Source organism: Protopterus annectens, chromosome 16.part0 (genome assembly GCF_019279795.1).
Source record: "Protopterus annectens isolate FY-2018-M chromosome 16.part0, PAN1.0, whole genome shotgun sequence".
Lineage (NCBI taxonomy): Eukaryota > Metazoa > Chordata > Ceratodontiformes > Protopteridae > Protopterus > Protopterus annectens.
The window spans coordinates 201,949,449-201,965,433 of NC_056750.1; the positions used below are offsets into that span (position 1 = coordinate 201,949,449).

At 38.6% G+C, this 15,985-nt stretch overlaps 1 protein-coding gene across 3 annotated transcripts in view; it reads left to right on the plus strand.

Moving 5' to 3' along the window:
- Positions 1-15,985, plus strand: part of LOC122790982 — a 477,132-nt gene that overhangs the window by 59,681 nt on the left and 401,466 nt on the right. For all 3 annotated transcript variants that reach the window (XM_044058704.1, XM_044058705.1, XM_044058706.1), the window contains one exon: positions 6,098-6,190. In XM_044058704.1, coding sequence (XP_043914639.1) covers positions 6,098-6,190 — 93 coding nt within the window. The remainder of the gene's footprint in view (positions 1-6,097; positions 6,191-15,985) is intronic.

Consider the following 15,985-nt stretch of genomic DNA (forward strand, 5'->3'; position numbering starts at 1 on the left):
AAATGCTTTGTGGACGATATTCTTATCATTTGGGAGGGCACTGAGAGTGATTTTAAGGACTTTTTAGCTTATTTAGAAACCACCTCTACCTTTCTCAAATTTACCATGGAATGTTCTCATGAAAAAATAAATTTCTTAGATATAACACTAAGCATTACAGAATATGGCCTTATTACATCAACACTTTACAGAAAACCAACTTGGAGGAATACCCTTCTTACTTTCGATAGCATGCATCCTAGATACATTTTTCCTGGTATCATAAAAAGTCAGTTTATCAGGTTAACTAGACTTTGCAAGGGTATTCATGACTTACATTTTGAAGCATATCGCTTAGAACTACTCTTTAAGGAAAAAGGCTATGATTCAAGTTTAGTTAGCAACATCAAGAATAGCATTATAGGAAATATACGGACAAAAAATAAATCTGTTAGAACTAGAAAAAGAGAAGCTATGAACACTCAAACAAAATTTGTAGCCGTAATTTTAAACTACACAAGTACCATAAACAATATTAAAAAGATTTTTCACAATAATTGGAAGGTTTTAATTATGGACCCATATATCAGGCTGATTGTAGGGGATAAACCCCATTTTATGTTTAGAAATAGTCTCAATCTTAAACGGCTATTGTGTAATGACAATTGCTTTACCCATTCAGTAGCTTCACCCATTGGACGTAAGACAGGTACTTTTCCCTGCCATAGCTGTAATAGATGTAAGTTCATTTCTAAGATACAAGAATTTCATCATCCTACTATGAACTACACCTTTCGACCTAGGTTTTTTGCTAATTGTTGTACAAAAAAACTCATTTATCTTGCGACATGTAAGAAATGTCAAGCCTTCTATGTTGGGCTTACTAAAAGATGTTTGAAGGATAGGATATATGGCCATTTCTATGATATACAGAGAAAAAATGAATTGAATGCTTTAGCGAAACATATAATAGAATATCCTTCACATCAGTTTGACTTTAGAGTTTTAGAAATAATCATAAGCAACAAAAGAGGTGGTGATAATGTTTTGTTTCTAAATAACAAAGAACTGAAATGGATTCTAAGATTGGCTGCTCATATACCCCCTGGCATCAATAGCTATATTTCCATTAAACCTGTTTTGGAAGCTAGATAAGCTATACATTTAGTAGGTCTATGCATCAAACTAATTCATATGGTTTTGTTCTATAATAGATATCCATACATTACATTATTTTGACAATATAAATTTACACATAACTTCAAACAATGTATAAATTGCTTGTTTCACATAATTTTATTTATTCATTTATTTATTCATTTATCTATCTATTAATTCATTCATACATATATATATATTTTTATAATAATAACATATATTTTTACAGCAATAACATAATTATATTAATCCTCCAGAATTTTATTAATATTATGGTATTGCATTTTTGCACAGAACATCCAATGTTTAATATTTATTTATTTTATTTTTATTTATTTTATTTTATTTTTGTTAACCGGGAAAGTCCGACTGGACACAGGTCCATTTTCAGCGGAGGCCCGGGGAGAAAAGCTCCATGATACAATACAATATTAGATGAAAACAGTACAAAGCAATTCTTAACATTTATAAGTAGTACAGAGGACCATTTACATGGCATGTGATAAGTAGAAGAATATACATTCAGTACTCTAGTAGAATATACAAGTAGTACAAATATATATAAATAAATTTTTTTTTTTTTTTCCCCTTCAGAATATTAGTAAATATAAAGTTGTAATACATTTTGTTCTAATTGCGTATATATATTTCTAAGGAAACAATACACAATATAATATTGCTTGACTTTGACTGACACTGCATAAATATAAGGTCTATTGGAAATGTCTGAATATTTTATCTGGTTTAATTGATTAATTGTTTAATGAAGTAATTACTTATACTAATTTTGGCGCCTTTTTACTGTGTTATGCTATATAAATGGAAGTTTTAAATGTTTGTATATTGTCTGATGAAGCGTAGTAGTTGCTACGCGAAAGCGCTCACATCCTAATAAATGTTCTTTTTCGTTTAATTTATCCTGGTCTACGGTCAATTTTGTGTTGAAAACTGGTGCTGATTTATTTCATGTTGGTGGAATTGGACTTTTTGTTAAATATTCTAAGTGCTTCGTGGTGAGAGAACCTGGTTTCTACTGCCTCTTTTTTCCTAAGGTGGTGTTGGAATCCAATATCATTCAAACTAGCAACCTACAAGTATTCTTTCCAAATTTCTGAAATAAAGGAGAGTACATGTTGCACTTTTAAATGTTCACAGACAGTTACAGTTTTATCTATATAGATCCAAAAATTTGAGGAAATCAGAACAATTATTTGTCTGCTTTGCAGATTCAAAATTGAGCAAACCAATATCTAAAGTGACCTTAGCCAAATGGTTAACTGATTGTATTTCCTTTGTCTATAAAAAAATCGAGTTTGTCTCTCTCAAAACCACCAAAAGCTCATTCCACCAGGTCTATGGCAAATTCTGCATTTTCATCCAGATCCTCCTTAGATGATATTTGTGTAGCAGCAACATGGGCTAATCCTCATACCTTTATTGCTCATTACAGATTGGATCTGGTCTGTAGGGAAGAGCAGTTTTCATCTCAACTTTGCTCAGGAATACCTTCCTTAGAGTTCTCCTGGCTGTTAGGTAGCTGGGGGCTCTGTCCCATTTATTGAGGAACAAATGAAAAGGACAACATCAGATAAGAAAATGTTATGTGCTCGCCATATCATTCTATCTGTGTTGCCCATTTTTATTCTTCCTTAACTGCCCTTCCTCCAATTTATTGCTCATTACAGATTGGATCTGGTCTCTAGGGAAGAGCAGCTTTCATCTCAACTTTGCTCAGGAATATCTTCCTTAGAGTTCTCCTGGCTCTTAGGTAGCTGGGGGCTCTGTCCCATTTATTGAGGAACAAATGAAAAGGACAACATCAGATAAGAAAATGTTATGTGCTCACCATATCATTCCATCTGTGTTGCCCATTTTTATTCTTCCTCAACTGCCCTTCCTCCAACTCCCTACCAATTTAACTTGTGGAAGGAACGGAAGATGGTACAGGAACCAGTGATCCTTTATTTGAGCTCCAGATGATGTTATTCCATCTATATATTATATTATTCAGGTTTAAAAGGCAGCAAAAGGTGTTAGGGGACTGGTGCATTATGGGTAAGGGAGGAGCTTGAGAGTTCCAGTGTTCCATGAGCTGGAAAAAGCAGCCGAGTCAGATCCAAGGGTTGGATACAAACACATTTGTTCAGGAAGAATAAAAATGGACAACACAGATGGAACATTATGGTGAGTACATAACTTTTTTTTGTGGTGGCTATTTTAAGTTCTTACTCAACAGTGAGTTTCCTAATGGTTCACTTTAGCTGTTTACTAGTTTACTTAAGTATGTAAACAAGGTAGTTAGAATGAGACCTAAAATTTATTTATAGGAGGGGTACTAATATTAAGAACATTTTAGAGAGAGGGACAAATGAATGAATGTTTGAAAATGTTACTAGGACGAAAGTAGGGTTATTTAAATGTGGAAGGTGTAGTTATTGTACACACCTCATTGTTGGACAATCACTATATTTACTGGCAAAGGAAATTAACTTTAGGAACATTTGTTAATTGTAACACTAAGGGTATTATATATTTAGCTACCTGTACAAAATGCGATTCATTTTACATAGGGAAAAGTGAAAGAATGCTAAAGCAAAGAAGCTATGAGCATCTGTGTGACATTAGGACTAAAAAAGAAAATAATGCATTGTATAAACACACTAGTGTATGTAAATCAGCAACATTTAGATTTTTTGTGTTAGAAAGTGTGTCAGTGGACACTAGAGGTGGGAATTGGGAAACATTAGTAGAATATAGAGAATTATTCTGGCAAATTGTATTAGAAGCCAATAGAACACCAGGTCTTAATGACATGATTTCACTTATGCCAGTTTTAAAATTGAGGTCTGCCAAATTATAGTATTGTTTTACCATTCTGGGTATATTTTAAATGTACATTATATATGTTTTTTTTAGTATAATGTGTCATGATTTTAGAAATGGTTCATAAATTATTTATACATATTTATATATATATTTTACATATTTATGCAGTTATTTATATTTATATTTATTTCATTGGGTATGATTTCCACCGTGGTGTTAGTAAATATTACATATTTATATATATATATATATATATATATATATATATATATATATGTGTGTGTGTTTTAATTGTCTTTTTAATTGTTTGATTAGATCAGTTTTGTCATTGGCCATTTGTAATTAGTTTAACATATTTAAGGTGAGTTCACCAGAGTGATATTATCTGATGAAGTCAAGGATGAAAACGTGTTGTGAATTTTCAGCGTTATTCTTGTGATTAAACTGTTCGTGTCACAGTTCCTGGATTTGGGTGCTTTCATTTTGGTTAAGAAGAATAAAAATGAACAACACAGATGGAACATTATGGTGAGTACATAACTTTTTTTTTGTGGTGGCTATTTTAAGTTCTTACTCAGCAGTGAGTTTCCTAATGGTTCACTTTAGCTGTTTACTAGTTTACTTAAGTATGTTCTCAAGGTAGTTAGAATGAGACATTTTGTAAGTATTAAGGAGTTTCTGTTGTATAATTTATTTATATGGGTATTCTACCACAGGGCTCTGTTTTTAAATTTATCATTATATTTGGTGTGGATAGAGACTACCTTATTAATAAAAATGTTTAGGTGGGAGTGGAAGTCAGAGGCATAGGTGGTGGCTTTAAGCAGTGGAATCCATTGGAGGTGGTGTGCAGTGGAATTTAATTAAGTCAGCAGGTTCAGGCATCTAGACAGTGAGACATTTCCCTGTGGTACATTTGGTTGGGGACAGATGGCTGAAGTGACATTTAGCTGCAGAGAAATATTGCTTTTTGTAAATTCCCTGTGGGCAAGCAGAAGCACACACTGTCTTGCCCACAGCTTTAATAACCAAGTGTATGGGGGCAGAAGAACTAATGAGTGTTGTGCTCAGTGTACAGCACATGCTTATGTAACTACAACATGTAGAAGTGTGCTAAATCACGGAGAATATCCTGCATGCTACTGTAGTCTCATTTAGGCTCCAGTATGCATTTTAGGTAATGTTCTGTCGAAACTGTGAAAGGGGTAGTGGTTCACACACACCAGTTATAAAGGTGCTGCCCACTGTGCACTACATTTTTACTGCCACTGACATGCCCACTGGTCAGCCTGCTGCTGATGCCTGCCATACTCCTCATGTCTCATGTTGCCTTGGGGACCATGGACATTATTTTCCCACTGTGCATTTGGTTATTGAAGTTGTGGTCATGGCACCACATTCTTCTCTTTGCCCACAGGGAATTTACAATAGCCATATTTCTCTGCAACTGAATGTCACTTCAGCCATGTGTCTCCAACCAAATGTACCCCAAGGAAATGTCCTGTTGCCCAGGTGCCTGAACCCATACCCCAGGGAAATGCCCTGCTGCCCAGTGCCTGAACCCGTACCCCAGCGAAATGCCCTGCTGCCCAGGTGCCTGGACCCATACCCCAGGGAAATGTCCTGCTGCCCAGGTGACTTAACCCGTACCCCAGGGAAATGTCCTGCTGCTCAGGTGCCTGAACCCGAACCCCAGGGAAATATCCTGCTGCCCAGGTGCCTGAACCCGTACCCCAGGGAAATGTCCTGCTGCTCAGGTGCCTGAACCGCTGCTGTTATCTGTTTATTGTATATTAATTTATATCTGCCTGTTTGTCTATATTTCTATCCATTTTTTTGTAGTATTTACAGAGTGGTATTTGGTCTGCTACAGTTGGCATCAATTGTGACTGAAACTGGTCCAGCTGAACTAGTCCATTTACTCAATTAACAAATACATAAATAAAAGTCATAATTCCTGACCTAGTAGAAGCTGTACATTTCTGTTGACCTGAATAGATCACGTTCTGACCAAATGCATTGGAAAGATGTTCTATGAGGAATTTTGTCCACCAGATTATGAAACTAAGACATTATTGCTAACTATGCCATTCTTTTCTTTCTTTTCATCTTCTTTCTGTAAATTGAATTCAAGATGAAACTGGAGCTGAACAAAGATGAAGATTTGTACGTAACTGCTAAGGTCATTTCTACTAGAGTTAACCATTCTGAAGGATATGGGACTGAGGTAAGATTTAAGCAAGATGTTCTAAGTTCCAAATGATGTCTTAAGGGTTTAATTCCGTACTACTGCAGGGGAAAGACCTGATCTGGTGATAACTTTGGGAAGCTGGCATAATGGTTAAGGTGTTTACCTTACAAACACAAGATGCAGGATTTGATTCTGATATGGAGCAAGTGGCTAGGCTTAAAATGGCCCACAAGGACAGTTAGCCTCGGACTAATCTACAAACCTATGAATCTGTTTTTTACAGAGTGAGCTACATTTGCTTCTGCATTGAAATTTGCATTTTCTAAGACTGATGAAAGTGGACCTGTAACTTAACATGCTGTGTTAGTACATCTCATTAAGAAGAATCTGTGTTAACCCATTAAGAGATTCTGTTTTGTTTTTTTCTAAACATAGTTTGTTTATTGCTTTAATCATAAAAAGCTGCTTTAGTCTGTAATTTTTAGAATGCTAGTTTTTTATCTTTTTAAGTGTACATATGCAGTCACTACATGACACTTGATAACTTAAGTGCCACAATGCATTTTCTCAGTCTCTGTGATAGTTTACGGGAGCATTTCTTAATAAAAAGGTTTACAAGCGTCTTATTAAGGGATGCTCACGTAATGTTTCATTATTCCTTTGTGATGTTAGAGAAGTAGTGTGGGACTGCATTCATGCTGTTTAATAGATGAATGGTGCATCCATTAAGTCCATATGAGTGATGGTGCATCCATTAAGCGTATGGATACATCTCCACACTAGTCCTTCCTGACATCATTGAGGGTAAAGTTCACTGAGAGTCAGCATGGGAAAATGGAGTTTTAGACAGGAATTCATTTTAAAATAGTCCAGCTAGATTTTAATTAATGAGAGTGAAGATGCTTCATGTCACTGGAAGTACGATACACCATGGTGCAAAAGTAATGAAGAAAATTATGATGCCTAGATTTTGGAATCGGAATAAAAGAAATGCACAGTGAAAAAATGGTACACTAACTTTGCACAGAACTTTTTTACAGAATGCTTTTTATAAGCTTTCACTTTAACCATAGCTTCAGCGGACTATGACCCACTTGACAAATGCAGCCATATGTACTATAAATGACCAGTCAATTCAGTCACATGCAAAATATTACACACTTAAAGATGAAAGCTTATTTCGCTGATAAAAAGTAGAGTTCCATTTTGATTTAGTATGCTGTTTTCTTTTTTCAAAAACTAGCATTTCTTAGGCACTAGGATTGAAAATAACACATAGTAATATAATGTTGTTGTTGTTTGTCTTTCGACTTTTCCCGGTTAGAGGTCGCCACAAAAGAACTCCAGTCCGCTAATGATTGGCAGTAGATTTTCATGAACACTGAGGTGCCAGCTCGACATTCAACCTTCAACGAAGGCACGCCCATTTACGCATGTCTTTTGAATGCTAACCCAGCCGCGGGGAGGACATGCAGACTCCACACAGAAGGCACTCCCCGCACTCCAGCCAAGAATCGAACGGGAGAACCTCTTGCTGTGAGGCAACAACGCTACCACTGCACCACTGCAGAAGTAAGACATAGTAATATAATAATTATGCAAAAGGAACTGCAACTGCACAGAGAGAAATTATAAATAAAACAACAAAACCAACATTTTTCGTTATTAAAACAAAAGTGATTTTTTTGTCAGTTATTGCTTCAGCAGCTGACACACTCACCTTTCATGGTGGGAAGATGAGACTTTGTAGCTCTGTCCACTGGCAAGATGTTTGTGTTCTTCCTTTATGCTGACATTGCAACAATTGGGGGAGGTGATGCTGCACTCCTGAGGTGTTGTTTTGTGGATGAGATGTTAAGCTGATCTTCCTTCTGACAGACTTGATGTCAGGTGGATGTTAAACAAAATCAATCGCACTTACTGAACAATTATTGTAATGTGTCCACATGATGAGCTTGGTCAAGTTGCAAAGTAAGTGCTGGATCAGGGAGCCCAAGAAGGGCCCCAGAAATCAGCTTCTGATGGACATTGTCCCTCATCCTGATCGTGTAGACTATAGCATTTAATAGCAAAATCCTTCAAAATGTCTGGTATGAAAAACACCAATTATGTAGATTGAAAATGCCTCTTTAGCCATAACTGAATGTATAACAAAATACCTTTAAGAAAGCCGTCATGCTTTGTCCCCTAAATATCACAGAGCTACTATGTGCTGACCAGACTAGCACTTCAGTAGAATCCCATAAAAACAAAAAGGCATACCACTTCCCCACAAACGCACTGTACTGGATTATAAAGTGCTCCATTTTTTTATGCTGGTTGTACCACTTCCCCACAACTGCACTGTACCGGATCATAAAGTGCTCCATCGTCTTCTGCTTGCTGGACCATGGGTGAGGGGTGCAGAGCCTTTTTTGTTCATAGGTGTGTAGGCCCTGGAGCCTTTACAAGCCTAGCCCATAGGATTACCCTGGCAACGTGCCACCCGACCTTAGTTCCCAGTGCCTCTGTCAAGTAAAGCCACTGGAGTGATCCCCGGGGTGAATTTTCTATTTCCCATCCACTCATCAAGATTTCTCTTGAAGAGGGCCAGTGAGGTGCTCTGCTTGACATGTATGGGAAGTCTATTCCATACCATGGGCAGTCTCTGGGTTATGAACCTGTCCCTCCAGCATGTTCTCTTGATTGTGGTAATGAGGTTGAGGTCTCTGGAGCATGTGATGTGGAGGGATTGCGATTTCTTTAGATGTAGCATTTCTAACAGAGCTGGGTCAGACATGGATTTGTAAGTCAAGCAGAGATCACCTCTAAGTAGGCGATATGAGACAGAATAGTTGGAGTTTTTTGAGTCTGTCCATATAGCACAAGTGTTTAAGGCCTAGGATCCTCTTTGTGAGATACTTTTGCAGCCTCTCCAGTTGTTGCAGGTGTCTGGTGAGGTGCATGCCAAATAGGGCATTGTACTCGATGATTAGCCTAATGTGGGAAGAGTAGAGGGAGACAATGACCTCTTTCTTCCTGGATGCAAAACCCTTAGTAATGAGATATGCCACATAGAAGGACTTTCTGACCACAGTGGCAGTGTGGTGGTCAAAAGAGAAGTTGCTGTCAACCTTTGTTCCCAGATCTCTTATAACTCCTTCTGTGTTCAGTGGACTACCATCGATGTGGTAATTCATGGGAATCAGGTTTTTCCCAAAGGGGATGACGACATATTTTTTGGCATTGAGCTTAAGGCCATGGTTCTGACACCAGTTGTTGGTCTCAGTGAGGCCTTTCTGTAGGATGTTAACATCACTTGGAGAGTTAATAATAGCTCCCAACTTGTAATCATCTGCAAACTTTGTCAGCCAGAGACCCTTTGTGTTGGTCTGGACTTCAGAGAAGTAGATACCAAACAGGAGAGGACCCAGGATCGAACTCTGTGGGACTCGTGACTGGTTGGCAGTCTCACTTGGAATCAGCTACTTTCACACTGTAGGTTCTATCTGTGAGCCAGTTTGCAACCCACCTAGTGATATAGGGGTTGATGCGTAGCTTAATGAGTTTTTCTATGATTCTTGAGTGGGTAATGGTATCAAAGGCCTTGGCCAGATCAAGGTAGGCTGTATGCACCACCTTGCCTTCATCCACAGCTCTGGTGACTGACTCAGAGAAGTCGACCAAGTTGAGCAGGCATGATCTACCCTTCACAAAACCAAACTGTGCGGGATCCAGAGTTTGGGGATTCCCTATATCCTTGTTTATTAGGTCCATGATGATGCGTTACATAGCTTTGCATATCAGACTTGCCAGGCTAATGGGGCCTGTAGTCACTCCTCCTTTGTGGAGAGGGATGACTGTAGCAGTGCGCCATTTAGTAGGGACAAAGCCTGAGGTGAGGCTGTGATTGAATAGGGCACACAGGTGAGGTGCCAGTTCACTCTGTAGTTCATGTAGAGCACAGCCAGGGATATTGTTAGGTCCCATCGAAGCTGTATTCTTGGCCTTGGACAATGCTGTTTTAACCTGTGCAGCAGTAATACTGGGTGCCTGGCAATCTACTGGTATTGTGATTGGTTCTCTGGGGGGGTAAAGTTGGCACTGCATTTGTTGGCCAGTATATTGGCACTATCTGTTGGCTCAGTATAGGAGGTAGCATTGTGCAGTAGCTCACAGCAAATGTGAGTATTGCCGTGGAGGTTCCTTACATAACTATAGAAGGCCTTGTGATTGTCTTTACTATCTGCTACAATTCTGTTTTCATAGCTAGCTTTGGAGGATTTCATGAGGGATGTCAACTTTTTGTTGAGGCTGATAAGGGAGTTTTTCCAGTCTTGGGACTTCACCTTATTCTGCATCAGTTTCCTCCTTCTGTTGTAAAGTTTGTTTATGGCAGGGGACCACCAGATTGGCTTCCTTTTTTTTGGAGGAGAGCGTCTTGGTTCTATTGGGTATGGCGAGATCCATGCATTTGTGTACGTGTTTGTACAGTGCATTGGTGTATGATTCAGCGGTCATGCAACTATTCTCCATTTGCATGGGTGCCGTGAAGTTAGCAATCTCTGTTTTTAGGAGCCCAAAGTTAGCTTTGGAGAAGTTTTTCATGGTGGTTTCCTTTGCGGGGAGGGGTGGATGTGGATATCCAAGGTGATTAGTTTGTGGTTGGATCTAACCAGGGAGGAGTTGACTTTTGGTGTAGAGCAGCGGTCGCCCATGTTGGTAATGACCAGTTCAAGAATATTGCTACCTCTAGTGGAGGTAAGAATGAGCTGGTCCAGGGTATTGGAATTAATGAATTCCGGGAAACGTTGGACAAGTGTATTGATACGTGAGTAGCTTTTCCAGTTAATGAAGGGGTAGTTGAAGTCGCCCAGTATGAGGGTGTTAGGTTGGACCCTAATATTCTTCAGGGTGCTTAGGAAAGTGGAGAGTGAGTCTTGGGACATGGTTGGGGACCTATAGCAAGCTATGACCTGAATCGCTGTCTTACCCAATGTTAGCTGCACCTGAAGTATCTCAGATGTGTTATGTTGGGCTACCAGTCTGGAGGTGTGCACATCCTTTGTGAATATGGAAACATCGCCGCCTTTGGAGCTTCGGTCCAATTTCTGGGGCCGAAAGGTGTGTAATGAGTTGTAGCCTGGTAGTGCAGGGGTGCTTTCTGCTGGCTTGAACCAGGACTCTGTTACTGCACAAATGTTGATGTTCTCCATTTTAAGGAGTGCTTCGAGCGACTGCATTTTGAGATTTAGACTTCTAGCATTGAGCAGTATGATCCTCATATTGCATTTATTTGTAGCTGTTACGGTGGTAATCTGGTTTTTGGAACACTGCCTAAAAAAGGCACTATAGGGGTGGCAAGAGCCTTGGCTAGTATCTGGAAGCCCAGGAGTGACAGATGCAGGCCATCTCTGGAAAAGCATCAAGGTCTGTCAATCATGTCATCCAGGCAGATAGATACTGGGTCCCCTTAGAATGACACCACAAACTTAGCCTATTGGTTGGTCAGTCATTTTCTGCTTGTACTATGGTATCATTCTGGGTGATGGAAGGATGCTGCCCAGGGCTAGCGTCATTACCGTCTGGGCCACATAATCCAAGAGCTCCTCCATGTCTCTCTTCATTTAGTCCAGGAAGGTACGTCTCAGGTCATTCACACCCACATGTACAATGACAGAGTCATATTTGTACTTGTTGTTGAGGGATCTGAGTGCATGCATTATGTGGCGGTATTCAACCTAGTGAGTGGGACATCAGTGTGCCTCACTATCGAGTCACCTTTGACTAATGTGTTGGGCATGCTGTTTTGACTTAGGGGCTTTGGTTGAGTGGCACACTGTTTAGGAGAGTTATGTGTCTCATGATTAGTGTTATGTTGTGGTGGTCGAGTGCATTTCTGCCTTGGAGGTCTCTGCTGTTTGGGTAGATTTTTATTGAGAGCCTCCACGAAGGTGGGTGTGTGGTTTGTATTTTTATGTGAAGGCAGTGCCGGTGTGTGTTCTGGAGGGTTGTGTGTTCCATGTGGTGTGGTGCAAGTGTTGACCTTCTCCAGTTGACCAGCTAATCCAGTCTTGGCTGGAGAGTGCATGACTTCTAATTTGGATATATAAGTGCATCTCTCGCAAGTCTGAGTATTGGGAGGTAAGAGGAGAGGGTTGTCAGTGTACATGAAGCAGTTGCTACATTGCCCCAGGATGCCCAAGTTCACCAGGTTGATAGGAGAATGCACAGGGAACTAACCTTTAGACATGCCTGGACATTAATAATAATTAGTTGCGTTTATATTTGGTGTTACCCTTTACACATAACTTACCAGTATCAGTAGTTCTCCTCTAGCTTCAAGGAGGGGCACAAAAATATAAACTGGAGGAGAATTTGAGGGTATCCATCCAATTATATAGGTACCTTGAAGGTGGTAAGTGTGCTGACATGTAATGGAGGTTTGTTCCAGAGGTGTGAGATACATTGGGATATAAATCTATCACACCAACGTGGCTTATGGATCTGTTGATGAAGGCTTAGTTCTTTAACTGGGTATTTGAGGTACTGTTTGTTCTGCAAAGAAATGCATTTGTTAAAGTCAGTTAGTTCTAGGTTGTAAAACTGTTTCCTTTTTCACATTTTTCATTTGCACACTCTAAATATGACTAATTTTATTATGTTACACTTGTAAATGGATGGCGCGGTGTTGTAGCGTCCTCCCTGTGGTCGTGTGGGTTTCCTCCCACATTCCAAAGACATGCAGTAGGTGGACCGTATACTCTAAATTGGCCCTAGGTGTGAGTGTGTGGTGCATCATCTGAGGAGGGTTGGGCCTTGGGCTAGCAACCCGACCCCATAAAATCTGTACCTGCTACAGGAACAATGAGTGCTGAAGGCACTCATTGCCTGATGTGCTAAATGCACAGGAGTGAATCTAGGATCCAGGATACTTGTAAATATGTATATCTCTATGAAATCATAAGCCTTAACATTATACACTGTTCTTTTCAACCACAAGGGGTCTAAGTGATCTGTAATAACCTTTCTGTTTTTAATTGTTTCATTTTATCCTACCCATGAAGAGATACCATAGCTGCAAAATCCCAAATAACTAGAGGGTAGGCTAAAGTAACCGAGAGTAAACCATTCTCGTAATGGGGAAAAAGGTATTCTTAAAAACAGAATATGGAAGAAGGTGATGGAATGCGTCATCTGTGCTTCCTCCTGAACTGTCAGAGACATAGTGTATCTATAACAGTAGAATTAAAGACAGTAACCTCCTAAAATATGACAGGTTAACACTGCTGCAGTAGTTTCAGTTGTAAATAGATCACACCTCATGACTTGATTTTTAATTTTTATACTTATGTTGTATTTTTTTATTGTAAATACTTCTGTATTGCTGCTTTTCATTTTGATGCAACTGTTATTTATTTATTTTATTTTATTTTACATTTGTTGACCGGGCTAGTCCAACTGGATCATTGTCCATTTTCAGTGGAGGCCATTAAAGCATGTTTATAGAAATACATGTAAAAAAGACACTTGTGATATAGGCAAAGAGCAATAATACAAGGAAATTAGTTCAGGTCAGGTGATGCTATTCTAATAACAAATAGATAATACTAACTATGTAATACAAATTATGTAATTAAAAACATGAAAATAAAAATAATAATTTTTTTTTTTTTTTTTTTTAGTAACAGTAGAATCATAATGTTATTTATGATTTGAGAGAGAGATTTAGAGTGTTAAATAAAATGCAAATATAGTTGAAAGATGAAAGTAGGTTAGTCTGGATTGGTACAAGAGCAGAGCCAGAAGTTATTCAGATGTGAAAGAAGTTGCTTTTAAAGCAAGGAAAAGTGGCTAGAGAGGAGATATGTAAGGAAGGTTATTCCATATTTTGCCAACTGAGTTGGAGAAAAGGCAGTTCCTGCAGAGTTTGAAATTCTGGTCATGTTAACTTGTAGCTTTTGGGAGGAGCGAGTTGTTTTAAATTATTATAGGAGTCAAGAGGTTGCTAAGAGCAGGTGTTTTGAGGGTTGATATAAAATTTTATGTGCTATTAAGAGTTGTTGATAGATAATCTTGTTAGGAAGTTCCAGCCAGTGTAGAAGTTTTAAGTTTATGCAGTGGTGAGTTCTATATTGAGATGCAGTGGCAAATCGAGCTATGTTGTGGTAGGATGTAGACAGTTTCCTAAGGTTACCTTTAGATAGATTAGTGTAGATCGAGGATGCATACAGAAGGGTAGAGATAAGATGTGATTGTGCTAAAGTAGTCCGTGCCTTAGGTGTAAGGAAGGGTTTTATTCTGTATAGTGAACCAATCTTTTTATTAACTGTTTTAATTGTGTTATTAATGTGGTGGTCAAAGCTAAGATTGTTATCAATAGTAACACCAAGCAGTTTTGTAGTGGAGTCAGGAGTAATGTGAGAGTTATCACTTGCAGTGATAGTAAAATGTAGTTGAGTAGATTTATGTGTAGGTGAAAAAGTAATAGTTTTGTTTTCTTGGGGTTAAGGAGAAGACATCTTTTAGAGAACCATTGTTCAACGGTTGAAAAGGTAGCTGGATTGGAGTTCTGGTTGAGAGGAGGCTGTACAGATTAAAGTGGAATCATCTGCATATTGTATGCAGGTAGTGTTTTGGATAGATGATTGGAGATCATTAATAAAGATGGAGAATAAAAGTGGGCCTAGTATAGATCCCTGTGGTACTCCTAATGAGATGGGTAATAGAGTAGATAGAGAATTTTTCCAGAGTACTGCTTGATGTCGATCATCTAGATATGATGAGAACCAGGTTAAAGAAGAGTCATCCAAGGCAAGGGATTTCAGTATGTGGAGAAGAAGTGTATGATTTACCATATCGAAGGCTTTTGACAGGTCTAGAAATAGAGAAGAGGTTAGTTTGTTGTTATTACGGTTACAGTTGATGGTATTGGTGAAAGAGAGTAGTGCAGTGGTAGTACCCATGTTGGGTGTCAGCTAGTAGGTTGTTAAGGAGGAGATGGTTTAGTAGTTGTTTATGTATACATTTTTCCATAATTTTTGCTAGAGGAGATAACAGTGCAATTGTGATATTTTCCAAATTGCTGGGAAAGCACTTTCTTTTATGGATCTGTTTATTAGAATAGAGACAGGATAGGCAATAGCTTTAGCTGCTACTTGCAGGAATTCAGCAGGAAGCTTGTCTGCTGAGGGGTTAGTGGGTTTAAGTTTGTGTAATAGAGATTGTATATAAGAGGTGGGTATGGGTTGTAGTTGAAGGAGAGGAAGAGAGTCATTGAAGCTACTTAAGAGCAGTTGAGAGGTATCAGGAGATAGGTGGTTAGCAAGACTTTGTATGGATGAAGTAAAGAAAGTATTGAAATTATTGGCTATTAAAGTAGAGTCTTCGGGGTCTAAGTCCTGGGGATTGGGTGTGATTAATTTGCCTGGGGTAATTAGATTGTTAATAGTAGACCAGAATTTTTTTGGTTCTTTATTGGTGGATTGTTGTAGTTTAAAGTAAAAATTCTTTTTATCTGTTATGATAGCTGTTATGATTGTCTGTGCCTGGCCTAGGTCATGCTGAAAAGGGTCCATGGACCAGTCCACATGCCTAGTTCAAAAATGTAATTAATTAAATAATTAGATGTTTACCTAGGTAAAAAAAACTGCTCGAGTATGATCCACTGCAGGTTTAGCCTGCATTGCATAACACAACAAGGTTACAAAAGAAGTTGTAAAAGCACAGCGTTGTAAGAGAATGCAGGACAGTAGATAGGAATAATAAACTAAGTAAACCCAGGAACCAGCTCCAAATCCAGAAAAAACAACACCAGCAATGGCACAAACAGCAGTTTTTCTCCAATTTTAT